Source organism: Onychostoma macrolepis, chromosome 20, assembly GCF_012432095.1.
Source record: "Onychostoma macrolepis isolate SWU-2019 chromosome 20, ASM1243209v1, whole genome shotgun sequence".
NCBI lineage: Eukaryota > Metazoa > Chordata > Actinopteri > Cypriniformes > Cyprinidae > Onychostoma > Onychostoma macrolepis.
This window is the reverse complement of record NC_081174.1, coordinates 18,846,801-18,866,543: the sequence shown is the minus strand read 5'-3', so window position 1 is coordinate 18,866,543 and position 19,743 is coordinate 18,846,801. Positions and strand designations below refer to the sequence as shown.

Genomic DNA, 19,743 nt, shown 5'->3' with positions numbered 1-19,743 from the left:
TGACTCTTGATGCACTGACTCCAGCTTCAGTTCTCTCCTTGTGAAGCTCTCAAGTGTTTGAATCAGCTTTGCTTGACTGTATTCTCAAGCTTGCAGTCATCCCTGTTGCTTGTGCACCTTTTCCTACCCAAATTCTTCCTTCCAGTCAACTTTGCATTTAATATGCTTTGATACAGCACTCTGTAAACAGCCACACCTTTCAGTAATGACCCTCTGTGACTTACCCTCTTTGTGGAGGGCGTCAATGTTCGTCTTCTGGATCATTGCCAAGTCAGCAGTCTTCTCCATTATTGTGGTTTCAAAGAACAAGAGATACCCGGAATTTATACTGTAGGGATGGTCATTAATTGAAACTCAAATGTAAATATTCTATTTTTCTGAGATACTGAATTTGGGATTTTCCTTAGTTGTCAGTTATAATCATCAAAATTAAAAGAAATAAACATTTGAAATATATCAGTCTGTGTGTAATGAATGAATATAATATACAAGTTTCACTTTTTGAATGGAATTAGTGAAATAAATCAACTTTTTGATGATATTCTAATTATATGACCAGCACCTGTATATGGGAAGTGATACTGTATTGCACAGCATGTGTAGTCATTTTTTATTGTAGAATATTTAATCTTGTGTATTTCCTCCTGTAAGACAGAACGGTCTATGAATGTTTCTTCAACTAGCATACAGTATTGTATGGAAACTTTGCCCTGTGGCCTTTTAGAAAATAAAATTAAATAAATAAACAGGCCACTTTTCACACTTTCACTAGTTTCAAAAGTGAACCAAACACATCATGTTACTTCCACAAGATCACAAATTATGTGTTGTTTGAAATCATTCTGTGATGGATGTTTTGCTACTGTTCTACATTTTATGTACCCTAAATATGCACATTTGCTTGTTTTGTCATAATTTGACCAAAATGAAACACATTTTTGCATTATCTGACAAAATTAAAGTTTGTAAAGATTGTTCGTAGTTTGATTTTTAACATCTCAATACATATCAAGCGTTTCCCTCGTATCTCCAAAGTAAAAAAGTACACAAACGTCTGAAGTTATATTATAACAGAATCTAAAAAATAATTAACAATAATCAGCAATAATTATCTATTAATGTTAATATTAATAATTATCTAAATAAATTTATACTTCTTGGAAGAAAGAAAGAAAGAAGTTGGGGGAAAAAATGGCTGTTTGGACATAAATGTGCTTGTAGTGGAAGTAACACCTCTATAATATAATGTCAGCAAGATCAAGTACTTATTTTTATCTGTAGTGGCACAAAGTGCACAGTTTATGTCTGCAGAGCAAAGGGCAGATGTTCATCCAGGTTGAGGCATGTGAGAATGCGGAAGGCTAAATTACTAATGTGTTTCAAACATTTCACTACTGAGTAATGAATGTGTAACCGTACCGTGCACATTACCTTCACAAAATGGTTTATCAGAAGACAAACAGACCACAAAGTAGTAGTAAAAAGACCTTTTTTTAATCACATAATTTGCAAAAAACAAATGTTCCAGATCCACACAGAGAACGTAATGTTTCAAACAAATCCAGTATACATCCTCTACAATTTCATACGTCTTTAACACAAACATCAGCTTCATTTTCAACCCTAAGCAGGCCAACCCTTGAAGCTGACTGAGGCCATACAAAATGTGCATTACTGTGCATACAGAATCACCACCTGCCTGACTCGAAAAGTCATGCAGTTAACAGTACTATCCATTTTTTTGCTGGACGTTACTCAAACATTCCACTACTTTCCAAAATTGGATTAGTCTAAGAAATACTTTTGTTTATGAGAAAAGAATCTCTGGTCTTTAGATTGGAATGTATTATGTGTAACTTTCAGCATTTTATATGAAGACTACATGGACGACACGCTACAACAGACCATAACAAACATAACATGACAAAGGGCCAAGAGCCCAGTTTTTAATGGCACAGCCATGGAATCAAATCTTAATTCAGTCTTTGTGACTTCAAAAAACAACTTGTCTTAAATTTTTTGGACATTATTTAAAGTTTATTTTGCAAAGAATTCCTCCATCCTTTGATCTTCTTTCCTTTTTTCCAATAACGTTATTATTTTTCCTGTTAGTTTAGTTAGTCATATTTATTTTTACCCCTAACACATTAAACATTTTCGCTTTCACATATAATATTGCCAGCTTTCTGCAAGTGATATTGGCCTTGTCCCTTGCAAGAAAATCCTATTTACAGCCCAATACAAGACCACCAGGTTAGGACACTAATACTTGCTGTGACGAGTTGAATTACAAAGGCAAGGTCAGATAATTCTATACAACAGTGTTTTCTTGGCAATAAAACTCCTCTTATACCAGTCAGATTTGATTCCATCACCTCAAATCACTGTCCAATCCCAGTACCACTATACTGAGCCAAGGGATGACTTACTCTATCAGTCCAGACAGAGGCTGGTTGGTTGGTTTATTAGTGAGCTTTAGTTTATCTGACTCTCTTCATGTGTGGCTGGAGAATAGGTACATTTGCCCAGTCTGTGAGTGTATAGAAGATTGGTAAGCTGTTCCAGGACTCATGTGGCTTTTTGTTTCTGGTTGCTGTTGCTGTCTGTGCTCTCCAGACTTGGTTGTACAGCAGGCTGTTGCTCTTTCAGCCGCAGGTGGCGTGGTTTCACAGGCAACGCGATGGCCAGCAGTATACAGCCTATGTGGATGCAGAAGTACCATGACCTACAAAGTGATGGAAACAGTAGAACGTCAATTCATGAATGAAGAAAAAAAAAAGTTATGCATTTTCAGTATCTATTTCTGTTTGTCCTACCCACCTGTAGAACTTGAGCGAGGGACCCACAGAAAGCAGAACAAAGGGAACCACTGTGTAACAAATGGCAATCTGTGTAGCCGCCCACGTGATGACATCATACACAAACTTGAGAGCTGGAGAACCCAAGAAGTACGGTCTTACATTGTGTCTCACCTGAAGGAAAACAGGGAACATAACATTAAAATGGGGAGGAATAACAACTGACAACCCTCAGAATCCCAAGCATTGATATTCATGATTAATTATTTTTTCAGGGAGACATTAGTGATTTTAAAAAATAAATGAATAAAGATTTAATCAAAATTTTCATCAGGCTTTTGTAATGCAAATTGCAACCAAAAATTGTAACCAATTCCTTGAAATTTTGGTATTCCTACCATCATTTAGCATGCAAATATATATATATATATTTAAAAAATTATTTTATATATATATATATATATATATATATATATATATAGTGGGTACGGAAAGTATTCAGACCCCTTAAATTTTTCACTCTTTGTTATATTGCAGCCATTTGCTAAAATCATTTAAGTTCATTTTTTCCTCAATGTACACAGCACCCCATATTGACAGAAAACACAGAATTGTTGACATTTTTGCAGATTTATTAAAGAAAAACTGAAATATCACATGGTCCTAAGTATTCAGACCCTTTGCTGTGACACTCATATATTTAACTCAGGTGCTGTCCATTTCTTCTGATCATCCTTGAGATGGTTCTACACCTTCATTTGAGTCCAGCTGTGTTTGATTATACTGATTGGACTTGATTAGGAAAGCCACACACCTGTCTATATAAGACCTTACAGCTCACAGTGCATGTCAGAGCAAATGAGAATCATGAGGTCAAAGGAACTGCCTGAAGAGCTCAGAGACAGAATCGTGGCAAGGCACAGATCTGGCCAAGGTTACAAAAAAAATGTCTGCTGCACTTAAGGTTCCTAAGAGCACAGTGGCCTCCATAATCCTTAAATGGAAGATGTTTGGGACGACCAGAACCCTTCCTAGAGCTGGCCGTCTGGCCAAACTGAGCTATCGGGGGAGAAGAGCCTTGGTGAGAGAGGTAAAGAAGAACCCAAAGATCACTGTGGCTGAGCTCCAGAGATGCAGTCGGCAGATGGGAGAAAGTTGTAGAAAGTCAACCATCACTGCAGCCCTCCACCAGTCGGGGCTTTATGGCAGAGTGGCCCGACGGAAGCCTCTCCTCAGTGCAAGACACATGAAAGCCCGCATGGAGTTTGCTAAAAAACACCTGAATAAGATTCTCTGGTCTGGTGAGACCAAGATAGAACTTTTTGGCCTTAATTCTAAGCGGTATGTGTGGAGAAAACCAGGCACTGCTCATCACCTGTCCAATACAGTCCCAACAGTGAGAGACCCAGTCCCAACAGAATAGAGACCTAAAAATGGCTGTCCACCAACGTTTACCATCCAACCTGACAGAACTGGAGAGGATCTGCAAGGAGGAATGGCAGAGGATCCCCAAATCCAGGTGTGAAAAACTTGTTGCATCTTTCCCAAAAAGACTCATGGCTGTATTAGATCAAAAGGGTGCTTCTACTAAATACTGAGCAAAGGGTCTGAATACTTAGGACCATGTGATATTTCAGTTTTTCTTTTTTAATAAATCTGCAAAAATGTCAACAATTCTGTGTTTTTCTGTCAATATGGGGTGCTGTGTGTACATTGAGGAAAAAAAAATGAACAAATGATTTTAGCAAATGGCTGCAATATAACAAAGAGTGAAAAATTTAAGGGGGTCTGAATACTTTCCGTACCACTGTATATACACATACATATACAGAGCTGGGTAGATTACTTACAAATTGTACTACGTTACTGATTCCAGATTACATGATAAAAACTGTAGTCAGTAACGTAATCCGTTACATTACACATTATAGGTAATATAATCAGATTACTTTTAGATTACTTTTGATTTAACTCGTTTATCACATTGATTTAAATAGCATTATGTTGTACCATAATGATGTAACAAATGCAAAGAGTAAGAAAACTTCATTCCATTCACTGTAATTAACAACATGAAGTGCATTAAGGTATTACATCAAGGTTTCCCCAAACTAGTGTTCCTAAAAAGGAACTGCAGAGGGGTTGTGAGGTTAATGAAAAGCTGACAATTAATTAAATCATAAAAAAATTTAAATGAAAATAAATCATTTTAAAACAAACTCCCTTTCTTTTCTTTTTTTTTATTATTTGAACTCCCTTTCGAGGAAAGTCTCTTCACTTGGCAGCCATATCTGCAACAGCTCCGGGCAGCTCGTAGACCTATCAAGACCTATCTTAATGAGTGGAGGAATCCTGAAATCTCAAAAACTGCTCGCTGAACTCACAATTAAATTACATGTCAAATCAGCAACAAAAATCTGAAATTAATTGCCCCATGAATGTTGTTTCTTATGCTCAAATAGCATTTAATAAGCTTATTTTTCAGGCTAGACAAGCCAATGCGCATGCGGAGTCATAACGTGCTTAAGACTGTCGCATGTGCATTGGCTGGTCTAGTCAGGTTTCTATGGGAAATTTGGCTCTTTCATTTAGATGGTGGGACTATTCCTCCATATTGCGCGCTGCAGTTTCTCCCATTCATAAGTATAGGAGAGAACCGTCTTTGCATTTCTATAGTATTTGTTTTAAATAAAACACTTACTAAAAAAAAAGGTGAACTATTTTTATTTACCTGCATGCAGTGTGATCATTAATCAACATCATAGAAACCGTGAGCATACGAATGTCTTACATAATTATTGAAATATTTATTTTAAAATCTAAGGGGTACTTAAAGCAAATATATTTAGTATTTTAATAAGGTTTAGATGACAAAAAGTTTTGGAATGCCTGCATTACATGTAACTAAGAAATAATGTGAATAAGTGCATTTTAAAAAAACCTACAGAGTAATAATTCAAATAAAAATGAATGTGTTCATCTGTAGTTGAATGTTGAAACCCTTCTTAAACCTGAAATGATTTGTGTAAAATCCAGTGTTCAAATGCTGTCGCCACCTGACTAATGACTGATCTTTGTGTGAATGTCCACAAAACTGGACAATATATACATATTATATATGTATATAATCAGTAGGCTATTTTAGAAAGGAAATTTAAAAGATGAAAAAGAGAAATTAGGGAGAATCAATGATTTATGAATAATTTATTGCTATTGTGTGAATAATATGTAATCCATAAAAAAAGTATCTGTAGTCTGATTACAAGTATTTTAAAATGTAACTTACTCTGATAACAAGTACTTAATTTTTGGAATCTGATTACGTAATCCAGATTACATGTAATCAATTACTACCCAGCTTTGTGTGTATACACACACACACACACATGCATTGTGAGGCCCATTTTTTTTCCTAGAATATTTACTTTTCAAGACTTTATCCTTAACGGTTGAAATATCTTTATATACTGTGGTATATAAAGATATTTCAACCGTTAAGGATAAAGTCTTGAAAAGTAAATATTCTACAATCTGACCATTTAAATACTGTAATAAATATTTATATCAAAGCGCATTTCAAATCTAATGTATTCATTTTAATATCTATTATTTTAAAAATATATTTTGCTATATAAATAATGACAAAACAGTTCAATAAACACCTGAGAAAAATTAGAATAGTTGTACCATTCAATATAAATGAGAACAACAGAAACAAGTTTGACCCTTAATGCCCAGTGTTGCATATTTCCTATGCTTAGAAAAATGCTAAATCAATGCATATTCAAAATTTTAGGGCATGTAAGTAGAATGTGAAGTCACTCACAGCTCTGGCTGCAAGAGTGATGACGATGCCAGTGAGGAAGGTGAGGTAGTAGCCTGGGTAAGCCCCATGCCACATGGCTGACAGCAGGAAGGTTGCAGCAGTGGGGTTGTAGGGACAACGTTCATAACACACCCTACAAGACAATTTACAGTGTCACACATAATAAACAATATACAATCATCATGCTACCACAAAAATTAAATGAGGAAGGAAATGATTCTTCATCTTTTCATCTAATGCTTACACTTATATAAGTTTAAAGGTGCACTAAGCAATTTTTGAAAAACACTTTTGACCACAGTGACGGACCATGTCCCAAAACACACTTGCAGCCAATCAGCAGTAAGGGGCGTGTCTTGTTATGATACAGTGCTCAATTTGAGTGTAGCCTACAGGGGCCTGTACCATGATGGTGGCTGAACAAACTCAGTGTTACAGGATTAGTTTTGAGTTGACAAAACCAAACCAGTCCAATCCGGCTTTGTTGGTGCAATGAAGCTGATCATCAACTTTCACTGTCAACTCAGGCTTGATCCCGAGTTAATGGAGCGCATGCACATGAAAGTGTGACATCAGTAATGAGGAGCCAATCACATGCCTTAAAACTATGATTCACTTCTTGAGTGCGAAGATTAAAAGATTGAACAATATGAAGAATTTAAACACATTTACACAGCACGATCATGAAACGATCTATCCATGAAAGAGGAAAACTTAAAGATGACATCTTACCATATAAGTGCAAGTAAAAATTGTAAAGTTAGTTTATACAGTTGATAATATTTATAGATATAAAAACAATTAAAAATCTAAGCTCATATGTAGTCATGTTTAAAGCTATTGATTCTAAAACTTATTTATATTGCATATTATTTATATTATCTGTTTGTATATGTTTACATTGATTTTAAATAAAAGCTTAATAATTACTATTAAACTAAGCTGGCTTGTGTAATGGCTTAAGAATATAATAGTTATATAAAATAATTATAAAAAATAATCCTATCTATCCTATTGATCTTTAAAAATGTTTTACTAGTGTTCTTTAATTTGGAGTAAGAGAAACTGTGGCTTTATTGCGTCAGAGATGTGTCACTTTGCTTGAAGCTGATTGGTCAAATTTCGGTTGGAGATCTCTAAAGCAGAACATAACCTGCCCCGGAGCAGGTTAGCTGTGGAGCGTAAGTTACTATGGTGATGAACACTGCTAAAAACCAAACCACTTTCATGGTACCTAAAACCCAGAGCTGACGCAAACTAAACTGAAACTTACCTGGCTAGCCAGCTAAACCAGCTTCATGGTACAGGCCCCAGGACGCAGTGTTGCCAACTTAGCAATTTTGTTGCTAAATTTGGCAACTTTTCAGACTACCCTAGCAACTTTTTCTTCCAAATGCACCTAGCAACACATTTAGCAAATTTTCAAATTTATTTGGCAACTTTTAGCTGATAAGTGACTCGGACAATAAAAAGGCACACATTTTCCATCCAAATTACACAAAAAGAGAAAACCAAAAATGCCTAGCAGTACACACATCACGTGAACTAGTTAGCTACTGTTTGCAATTGTTCAATTTAACAATAATAACTGAAAAATTGAAACATTGTTTATTTATGACACACTTTGTTAGTAGCTTGTACCTGCGATTGTTGATCAGTTAGTACTCTGTAAGAAAAATGGAAAAGATACTAGTAATTTTCCAGGACACTATCCATTATCACCCTGTATTGTAACCTGAAAACACAATGCGTAATTTAAAATGCAGGTAAAAAAAAACAATACCGAAAATTCTTTCATATTAACATAGTAGATCGTGCCCTATTTTTTTTACAGACGTAAAAAAGTTAGTGTAGCACACTAACTACTAATACACTGCTTAAAGCCAAAGACTATAGAAATCCTTGAAAGGGACTTTGCTAAAGCATAATTGTTGAAAATGTGTAGTATTTCTAGTTTACTAGTGTGTTCAATAATTCAATGTATTAAAAAAATAGTTATTTATATTATGCATATCATTTTACAAACAGATCTAAATGAACATATATAAAATATATTTTTGCTGAGATTTGATGTGACAAACTTTTACATCGTGATTACGCAATGACGTCAATCGCGCAATGACATCACAACATCATTTAGCAACAAATCGACCTTCCTTTAGCAACTTTCTCTGAAAATTAGTTGGCAACACTGACAGGACGGATATTAGCAGATCAACTACAGATAGAGAGAACTGGGAGATAAAAAAAAAAAAAAAAGAAAACAAAAAAAAGAGGAAAATATTGGAGGAACAAAACAATCAGGCAATAGGTAGGACTCACGTAAATATCGGAGCAGCTTTCCAGCGGTGGAGAGAATTCAAGGAGCGGGAAGGGCTCGAATCGGATGCCGAGGTTGCATTGTTGTTTTTTTTTGATAAGTGAGTAATGTTGGTTTTACATTGTTTCACACAACTTATCTGTGTTGGCTTTTGTTTAAATATGCTTGTTTTCGCGATCGTCGTTATGCCAGGGTTGTGTACGTACGTGTGGGGCGGAGATATCAAAATAGGGGCGAGGTCCTATTGGGCTATTGGTGTGTTTGTTTTGGTGCTTTCAAATATCAACATCATTTGGCAAAAATCGCTTAGTGCACCTTTAATTTGTTAGTCTGTTTGCTTATAATGACAACATGTTAAAGGGATAGTTCACCTAAAAATTTAAATTCTGTCATTACTCCCACTCATGTCGTGCCAGACCTGTAAGACCTTTGACATGAGGGTGAGTAATTAATGACAGAATTTTCATTTTTGGGAGAACTATCCCTTTAATTATTGATAAACTGGATAATTGTGAAAAATCATCAGTAGATGGAGCCATCTCACACAAAGATTACTGAGATCTGTGGTGGTGACACTCCTCATTCAATCTAGGACAGCATTATTTTAAACAAGCACAGCATTTTTCTAATTATGAAGGTAGAGGAGTGAAAGGTACTGTAATTACACAACCATTCAAAAAGTCTGGGGTCAGTAAGATTTTCTTTTAAAGCAATTAGTATTTTATTCAGCAAGGAAGCATTAAATTAATAAAAATGTATAATGTCACCAAAAAGATTTCTATAGCAAATTAATGCTGTTTTTTGAACTTTCTACTTAAAATATATCATAGTTTCCACAAAAATATTAAGCAGCACAAATGATTTCAACATGATTATAATAAATGTTTCTTGAGAAGAAAATCAGAATATTAGAATGATTTCTGAAGGATCACGTGACACTGAAGACTGGACTGCTGAAATTCAGCTTTGTCATCACAGGAATAAATTACATTTTTAAACATGTTAAAGTGGAAAATTATTTTAAATGGTAAATTATATCTTCCAATGTTACTGTTTTTACAGTAGTTTTGGTTAAATAAATGTAGCCTTGGCAAATACAAAAGACTGCTTTCAAAAGAATTAAAAATCTTACAGGCGCCAAATGTTTGAATGGCAGTGTACAATAGCAAAATAAATGTGCTCTTCCTGTTCTTACCTCTTAAGCCAATGTGCTGTTTGAATGTTCCAGTTATCCAGGAATACTTTAAAGCTGGTGGCAAGCTGAAAATACAAGAGTTTACTGATTACAACACTTCCGATTCATTCAGAGGGGGAAAAAAAACAATGTAACAGCATCTGAACTGACCTCTATATTCATGATCCTGAGGTTGGAAATGAGATCCCATCGAGGCAAACCATTACTGTCGTAGCCATTAAATCCAAATCCTGCTGCGTTATTGATGGCATCAGCTATTTAGAAAGACAGCATGAGTGTCAAGATACTCACATCAGAAATAATAAATGTTATGAAACCCAGAATACACAGCACCCAGTTTGCTTCTACTTTTATAGGTGTAAAGTGTTATAATGGAGCAAGTACGTAACTACCAAATTAGGAATTCAGTGAATTATGGAAATGCTTGATGTAGTGTTTCATATTTCAAAGAAGAAGCCTGTAATAGAATGTACAATAAATATTGGTAGAATTGTCTTCTTAATATGTCAAAACCTACTGCATGAATTGAATATCTGCACACAAATATGAGTTTTAGTTCCATCATTTGTCTGAAGAGGGCAGTAAAACACAAGCCATATGGACCGAGTCTGTGTTGTGTAAGATGTTGATCCCAATTCAAATGGGTCACACAACCAGTCCGCACAACAGATGATGGATGATGCATCTTAATGTGTAATTAATCATGCCTGAGGTACAGCACAAACGATAATGATGGAACGTGAAAGACAAACTACTGCTCTTGCTTGATTGAATTATTCTTTCCAGTATGGTTCAACAGACACGTACAGTATATAACACATTAGGGGGAGAGAAAGGACAACTTGGAAATAGGAAAACAGACTGATAAAAGAAGTGTCATGCCTGTTTTAAATGAGGGGTCGTATATTTTTTTGAGGGGAATAAGACATGATCAATCTGCAAAAACACTTGACTAGCCTGAGATTTTATATATACAAACATATACGTACATTTATCAGGCTAGTCACAAGTCTTTTTCTTTCTCAGATTGATCATGTCTTATTCCTCCTCAGAAAAATAAGTGTATGATGCGAATGAACAAAGAAATCAAAACATGATATCCATCACCGGAACATAAACAAAGAGAAGATGAGACGAATCAATATCTTTCAATAAAGATCAAAACAAGAAAAGGAGAGAGAAATCTAGCCAGATGGGAAGAGAAGGAGAGGCAGGAAGTCCACGCACCCAGAGTCCAAACAAAGTAGTATTTAGGCCGGGTGGTCAGCATGGACAAATACAGGTAGACCACCTGAGCATAGAAGGGCGTGGTGGCAATAAAATCATCATCAACGTTACGCTCCACAGGACAGACTTTGCAGACGGAGAGGAAGACCAGCAGAGAGATGAAGCAGGTGGCCAGTTTCCGGATTACCTCTGTCTGTTGAAACAGAAATGCAGAAATTTTGAATAAAACATACTACTGATCAAAAGATTGAGGTCAGTGAATTTTTTTTTAAAGAAATTAAAGGTTCACTCAAAAATGAAAATTCTGTCATTAATTACTCGCCCTCATGTCGTTCCAAACCTGTAAGACCTTCGTTCATCTTCGGAACACAAATTAAGATATTTTTGATGCATTCCGAGAGCTCTCTGACCCTCCCATAGACAGCAAGGATCCTTACACGGCTCAGAAACGTAGCAAGGAGATCGTTAAAATAATCCATGTGACATCAGGGGTTCAACCGTAATTTTACGAAGCTACGAGAATACTTTTTGTGCACAAAGAAAACAAAAATAACGACTTTATTCAACAATTCGTCTCCTCTGCGTCACACTATAGCGGATACGCCGTTTGCATAGTTCACGCTTTGATCTGAATGTAAATAACTTATCTGCGTACAATCTCCTTGCGACGTTTCCTTGATCGTGTTAGGATCCTTGCTGTCTATGGGAGGGTCAGAGAGCTCTCGGAATGCATCAAAAGTATCTTAATTTGTGTTCCAAAGATGAATGGAGGTCTTACAGGTTTGGAACGACATGAGCGTGAGTAATTAATGACAGAATTTTCATTCATTTAATACTGTTGTTCAACAAAGAGGCATTAAATTGATAAAATATGAGGGTAAAGATTTCTATAAGAATTATATAGCAAATAAATGCTCTTCTTCTGAATTTTACATTGATCAAAGATTGCAGTAATAAATGTAAAAAAATATATATATATAATAATTATTATTATTATATATATATATATATATATATATATATATATATATATATATATATATATATATATATATATATATATATATATATATATATATATATATATATATAGGCTATCAAAGTCTCCACATAGTAAGCAGTACAATGATGTTTTCAACATCAAAATAATAAGACATTTTTCTTGAACACCAAATCAACAGAACGATTTCTGAAGTATCATGTGACACACAAGACTAATGGCTGCTGAAAATTCAGCTTCACGATCAAAGGACTAAATTACATTTTAAAACAACAAAATAGAAAACAGTTATGTTAAATTACTAATATTATTTAACAATATTACAGTTTTTACTGTATTTTTTTATTAAATAAATGCAAAATATCTTATCCCAAACTTTTTAACGGTAAACATTTAAGCTAATTGTGACTTGAATTGGTGTGTAATGTGAAGTTATAAGAAAATACAAACAACTTAAAACAAACATTTGGTGAAGGGTCGTTCAGTCTGCTCTTCCCATTGACTTTTCCTTTGGTCTCAAGGACTCTGTGGCGATAGGGGGTGCCCTCAATGAAGGCTATGTAATCGTTATAAGAGCAGGTTGGACCAGCCAAAATCCCCATGAAATTACAGTTGTAACTGAAGTACTCCAATAAACTGGGCATTCGTCTGAATAAAACACAAATACGGAGGAAAAGTAGATTTTAGAATTGCATTAGAACAAAAGTAACATCACGTCTAGAAAAGAGACTTGAGATTGCAGTTTTAAATTTAAAGGGCAAAGCAACTAGTTTACCACAATTACACACACTCAATCAAAAACTACATTCCTTCATTTAATTTTTGTCTTTGTATTGTCAACATTTTAATAATAATAGTTTTTAGTCTACATACCTTATGGCCAACAGTTTTTGACTTTGATTTAGTTGATCTTCTTTCCTAGCCATTCCTGTAAACATACACACCCACAATTTATAATCAATCCCAACACCATCAATCCATAATAAACATCCCAGATTATAGATATAAATAGTAGATAAAGCTTCAGTCAACATTTAAGGTAACTGCATGGAAAAGATGGAGCAGTATATTATTCAAAATTTGTTCTTTTCCTGTTTTCCACATAAGAAACGAGTCATCCAGGTTTGGAATGATGGAATGATGATGACAGACTTGCAGGTTTGGGTGAACTATTCCTTTAAAAACACAATTTAGTGGGAAATCATAATGTTTGCATTTGAGCACAGTGGATGTACAGTGGGTACGGAAAGTATTCAGACCCCCTTAAATTTTTCACTCTTTGTTATATTGCAGCCATTTGCTAAAATAATTTAAGTTCATTTTTTTCCCTCATTAATGTACACACAGCACCCCATATTGACAGAAAAACACAGAATTGTTGACATTTTTGCAGATTGCAAATATCACATGGTCCTAAGTATTCAGACCCTTTGCTGTGACACTCATATATTTAACTCAGGTGCTGTCCATTTCTTCTGATCATCCTTGAGATGGTTCTACACCTTCATTTGAGTCCAGCTGTGTTTGATTATACTGATTGGACTTGATTAGGAAAGCCACACACCTGTCTATATAAGACCTTACAGCTCACAGTGCATGTCAGAGCAAATGAGAATCATGAGGTCAAAGGAACTGCCTGAAGAGCTCAGAGACAGAATCGTGGCAAGGCACAGATCTGGCCAAGGTTACAAAAAAATTTCTGCTGCACTTAAGGTTCCTAAGAGCACAGTGGCCTCCATAATCCTTAAATGGAAGACGTTTGGGACGACCAGAACCCTTCCTAGAGCCGGCCGTCCGGCCAAACTGAGCTATCGGGGGAGAAGAGCCTTGGTGAGAGAGGTAAAGAAGAACCCAAAGATCACTGTGGCTGAGCTCCAGAGATGCAGTCGGCAGATGGGAGAAAGTTGTAGAAAGTCAACCATCACTGCAGCCCTCCACCAGTCGGGGCTTTATGGCAGAGTGGCCCGACGGAAGCCTCTCCTCAGTGCAAGACACATGAAAGCCTGCATGGGTTTGCTAAAAACACCTGAATAAGATTCTCTGGTCTGATGAGACCAAGATAGAACTTTGGCCTTAATTCTAAGCGGTATGTGTGGAGAAAACCAGGCACTGCTCATCACCTGTCCAATACAGTCCCAACAGTGAAGCATGGTGGTGGCAGCATCATGCTGTGGGGTGTTTTTCAGCTGCAGGGACAGGACGACTGGCTGCAATCGAGGGAAAGATGAATGCGGCCAAGTACAGGGATATCCTGGACGAAAACCTTCTTCAGAGTGCTCAGGACCTCAGACTGGGCCGAAGGTTTACCTTCCAACAAGACAATGACCCTAAGCACACAGCTAAAATAACGAAGGAGTGGCTTCACAACAACTCCGTGACTGTTCTTGAATGGCCCAGCCAGAGCCCTGACTTAAACCCAATTGAGCATCTCTGGAGAGACCTAAAAATGGCTGTCCACCAATGTTTACCATCCAACCTGACAGAACTGGAGAGGATCTGCAAGGAGGAATGGCAGAGGATCCCCAAATCCAGGTGTGAAAAACTTGTTGCATCTTTCCCAAAAAGACTCATGGCTGTATTAGATCAAAAGGGTGCTTCTACTAAATACTGAGCAAAGAGTCTGAATACTTAGGACCATGTGATATTTCAGTTTTTCTTTTTTAATAAATCTGCAAAAATGTCAACAATTCTGTGTTTTTCTGTCAATATGGGGTGCTGTGTGTACATTAATGAGGAAAAAAAAAAAAAATGAACAAATAGCTATATAACAAAGAGTGAAAAATGTAAGGGGGTCTGAATACTTTCCGTACTCACTGTACCATATGTGCTCAAATTCTAAGCTTGTGAGTTTTTGGTCTAACACTTCCTGGCCTCTCTCTGATTTACAGAAGTAATTAGAGAGGGAAGAAATGTGCTGTAAATTGACTTGGCTCAGAGTTCATGTGGTCGACTCATGAGTCTCCTCTGCCTCAGTTGTTTGTCTTCCTGCACAATAAAATAAGGCAGGGCGACCCAGGGTAAGTGGCTTGAATAATTTCTTGTTGTTTTATTGCCACCCTTATGCATATAACAAGACAAGCCACTTAAAATGTTTTCATTGCGGTTTATGCCCGACTCAGTGAGCAGCAGCAGTGCAGAGACAAATCTTCACCCACAGTATGCATCAACATGTCCCAGAGCTAGTGATGGAGGTCAGCAAGGACTTCTATGGGGGACTTTCTCCTATTAGTGTCCTACGGACCATAGGGAATATCAATGGCAGGTTATTCGGGGCAACAGGCGAGTGAAATCACTTTATAAGAGTCCTGGCAGACAGCTTACATACAATCTATATCACAAGACAAGTAATTTTATATCACAGTAACAGAATATTTCACAATATCTGTACTGGAAATCAATGAGAATTGCTTCGTTTCCACATGGTAACGCCCATTTCTGGATAATCCACTGAATTAAATACTTTTCAAATGAAAGGGACTTCATCTCATTTGATTGTGTTCTATATTTATCTAGACTATGATGAAGACAAAAAGACACGATTATTCATAACAAATGAATGATATATGTCCGGCATCAGTGCAAAAAAGCATCAAGTTATGTAATATGAACTAAAAAAAAACTCAAAAAGTAAAACTAATATTAAAAACCAATAGTTAGCACTTAACTTATAGCTAGCACATTTGCTAGCCATTTTCAATATTATTGCTACAAGTTTTAACAACACCCATTTATAACAAATTCTTCTAGCCCTGAATTTGTATTTTTGCTTCACTCCATGGATATATCTAAAATGGCATGATGTCTGAATTAAATTACCACTAGACAGCAATAAAACTAGACCGTGTTGAACAAGTAAAAAACAACAACAACTAAAACTAACAAAGACAAATCAAAAATAAAATTAATTAAATGTAATTAAAAAATAAATAAATAAATACAATACAATAACTATGTGCAGCATAAACAGTACTGACTAAATCTGATACAATGCCGCCATGGCACAGTGTAAATTGTCATATCATCCAGTCTTAATCTTGCACTAGACATTCAGTGAGGATAAAACAGAGAGTAAATCTTAAGGGAAACCACTCTGTTTAGAAGAATCTCCATAACAAAGGTTTGCAGGCCAGCAGCTGAACTCAGCAGAGGACAAAGAAATGAATTAGTGATAACGGTAATATTAAGAAGTGCGGTGTGGGGAGCACACATCATAAGGGTAATCTGTCACCCCGTGGAACAATAGAGGGGTGAAGAGAAGGAGGGAGGCTTGTTTTCATTTGCTTTCATTTCATCCCGCTGCCTTCCATTTCTTTAATTAGTTTCTCAGGCCCTTTGGCAGCACATTTGACAATCACAACAGCAGTCGCCTGGAACAGCATCCAGAACAGAATCCCGATGCATCATTCCTGTGTGTATTCTAAACTTTAACCAAACACACACAGATTCACTCACCATCATGGATCTCAAAAGCCACACTGGTAATCTTCTGTGTAATGACCATCATCGGCCTGTCAGGGAGAAAAAACGAGAAATGTGAACAGAAAACACGGACAAAGAAGATCAGAAACTTCACACAGAAAGGCATATTCTTACCCTGTGAAATCTGCAGAGTACATTCCGTAATCAAAGACGTAAACCCGAGTGATTTGGCAGAAGCTTAGATAACCCAGGGCGACCACCAAACAGTATCTGCAATGTAAACCAAGCAGCAGGTTTTAGATTGCAAGCCATTTCTGATGCTTTAATGTACTTATGACCATTTTTCTTCAGATGTTACACATAAATTGTAGTTTTACAAGAGCTTTGATATCATGAGGGCCTTGAGGACGCCATACGGAGAATTTTATGATCCATTAAAACCCAGAAACAAGCACAAACATCATTTTTTAAAAATAAGCTAACAAAGAGCTCAAAGATGTTTCCAGAAATGAACTCTCAGCGGTGATGAGGGCTTTTGATCTGCAGAGACTGAATAGCAGACTCTGTGTGTGTGTGTGTGTGTGTCTGTGTTTGTGTGTAGAAACACATTATTTTCTACACTAATGAATGACATTATTACTCTCTATTCTTGTATGATGCAGAAAAAAGGGATGTGGAAATTAAAATGAAGGTAGAAGATAGAAAAACGCACATATATTCTCAAACACACACACACAGAGTTGAAACTGCTAGTGCCATAGAGGCGATTGCTCAGTCTGTATGGTATTTATTTTACATGGCTCTCTTGAACACTGGATTGGCCAATTTAGGTGCATATTTTAAATTATATAAATGATGTTTATTAAATTATATAAAAAAGCATTAAATTAAGATAACTACTAAAAATTAAGGTATTTCTCTTTTTCCTTTGAGGAACCAAAGTGCCAAAAATCTGTGTGTGATTTATAAACCTGGAATAGTCATGTTAATTATTAAAATCATAAAACTCCACGGTTAGTATTACCGTTTCATTTTTTAATTATCATTAAAACCATATTCGATTACCGCAATTTGAACATCTCACGATAAATAAATACTGTCCAGCATAAAGCACAGTTTTCAGTAACAGTCTCACGTGCGCACAGCAGCAGAGTAACTTAGTTTCGTTTTGAGTAAAAACACGGCAGAAAAGCTGGGAGGTTTTAAAAGAGTGCTGAGGGAATTATATAAATTAATTAATTCATTATATGAATGTACCTCTGAAGGTTCTGACTGTCTTCAGAAATGATTCGATGGCATTTTGTTTTCATCTTTGCTCCATGTAATACCTAAAGGAAGTGTTCTTATTCGCAATACTGCTTTGTCCACAGAGTTTACGGGAAAAAGCTTTATTCAGCTTTTCCAAATAAAGCCACCTGCTATCAGAGAATGGATTTACAGAGACTTATATTTACATTCAGCCTGTGTGCACTTTCTGTCTGGCCAAAAACAGACCGAATTTGCATGCCCTGCTGTAAATTTTGACCAGTTGAGGAAAAACAAGCTTATGTGGATTCTACACTTTTAAACAACTCAGATAAGCTATCTAGAATTATTTATGGAGCAGATAAAATACATATAACCATTTATTAATCAATTATCATTTTGACTTAACCCTTTTCTTTATTTAAAGGCTGAAATGTGAGGTTTACCTTTATATGAAACTTTTTCAAAGCTTTATTTGAACATTTACATTAGATATTTGAACATGCTATTAAACTGTTGTCAGTCAAGTTGTCATTTAAAATCCAAACATCATTGGTAATGTTGTTTTAGTGATTATGCAAACAAAAAGTTTGTTGATTTTTAAATATAAAACTTGAAGGGATTTGTGTGTCTGTGATTTTTGAACATCTCCAGCACATTTTAATAACACCGTGATAATACTGATAACCGTGATCATTTTGGTCACTATAATCATGATAAGAAATTTTCATACCGTTACATCCCTAACTCCCATATGCAAACATATTATGAATTAGTCTATAATATTCTATTTTCAAACTCTAAAATACTTTAAAAATATGTTTTGAAAAATACATATATACAGTATATATACTTTTTCCTTAATTCTTTTCAGCAAATCTCAAACAACTAGAAAGGTTATGGGTGCTTCGAATAGTGTTGTGAACAGTGAGGGTGGCCTTGGTGCCTTTTCCCGTATCATAAAATAATTTGAACTGCAAATAATATTTAAAGTCCATTTAATTATGCGCTATATGTATGCTACTCGTGTAAGTAACTGTCATTATCACAACATAAACCTTCACAAAACTCATCTGTGTCCTCTGATCATGCTTTTTGCCAGGTTACTGGTTTTGTTTGGTAGATTTAGCAGTAAGTTAACTAGATATCTATAATCTTAACTGTATATTCTGCTGTGTTTTCTGAGTCATGTCTAAGATGGTGAAAAAAGCAGTGTGGACCAGATGCTAACGCAGTGCATAAAAACAATAAGCGGTTTTCTGCTGTGCATGCAAACATACTGACTGAAAGTTTAGTATAAAACATCCGCCACAAACAACTTCTGTTGTGTTCTGTTCAACCCACATGACAACAGAAGGTCATTAGTCCAGTAATCGTGTGGTTTTAAAATGCAAGATCTTTTAATCTCACAGACAAAGGTAGGGAAAAGCAGATGAAGCTAGGTAGCAGAGACTAGCATAACAGAAGCTCCCAGTCATTCTCATTATTTCTTATACACACACACTCGAGCTGTAGTGATGACACATTCAGCTCAGGTCCCCAGACACTGCAGGTGTGAGTACGAAGATAGAGGAGGTGTGTGTGTGTGTGTGTGTGATTTCCATTCAACAATGCGAGTGTGTTTTGCAGATCTGCAAAACAGTTTGCCCCCTAAAGAATGCCAAAAATAGAATGGTCTCAACCACTGTATGTTTTCCCAAAATGACACAACCA

The 19,743-nt window shown here is 35.9% G+C and overlaps 1 protein-coding gene across 2 annotated transcripts in view; it reads right to left on the bottom strand.

Annotated features, from left to right (window-relative positions):
• Positions 1-1,472: 1,472 nt before the first annotated feature.
• The window catches only part of mboat2b (membrane bound O-acyltransferase domain containing 2b), a 35,127-nt gene continuing 16,856 nt past the window's right edge, over positions 1,473-19,743 (bottom strand). For both annotated transcript variants that reach the window (XM_058757012.1, XM_058757013.1), the window contains exons 4-13: positions 16,960-17,055; positions 16,819-16,874; positions 13,240-13,294; positions 12,831-13,014; positions 11,367-11,559; positions 10,290-10,393; positions 10,140-10,204; positions 6,625-6,757; positions 2,821-2,972; positions 1,473-2,725 (exon numbers count right to left, since the gene is read on the bottom strand). In XM_058757012.1, coding sequence (XP_058612995.1) covers positions 2,569-2,725; positions 2,821-2,972; positions 6,625-6,757; positions 10,140-10,204; positions 10,290-10,393; positions 11,367-11,559; positions 12,831-13,014; positions 13,240-13,294; positions 16,819-16,874; positions 16,960-17,055 — 1,195 coding nt within the window. In that variant the 3' untranslated portion in view covers positions 1,473-2,568. The remainder of the gene's footprint in view (positions 2,726-2,820; positions 2,973-6,624; positions 6,758-10,139; positions 10,205-10,289; positions 10,394-11,366; positions 11,560-12,830; positions 13,015-13,239; positions 13,295-16,818; positions 16,875-16,959; positions 17,056-19,743) is intronic.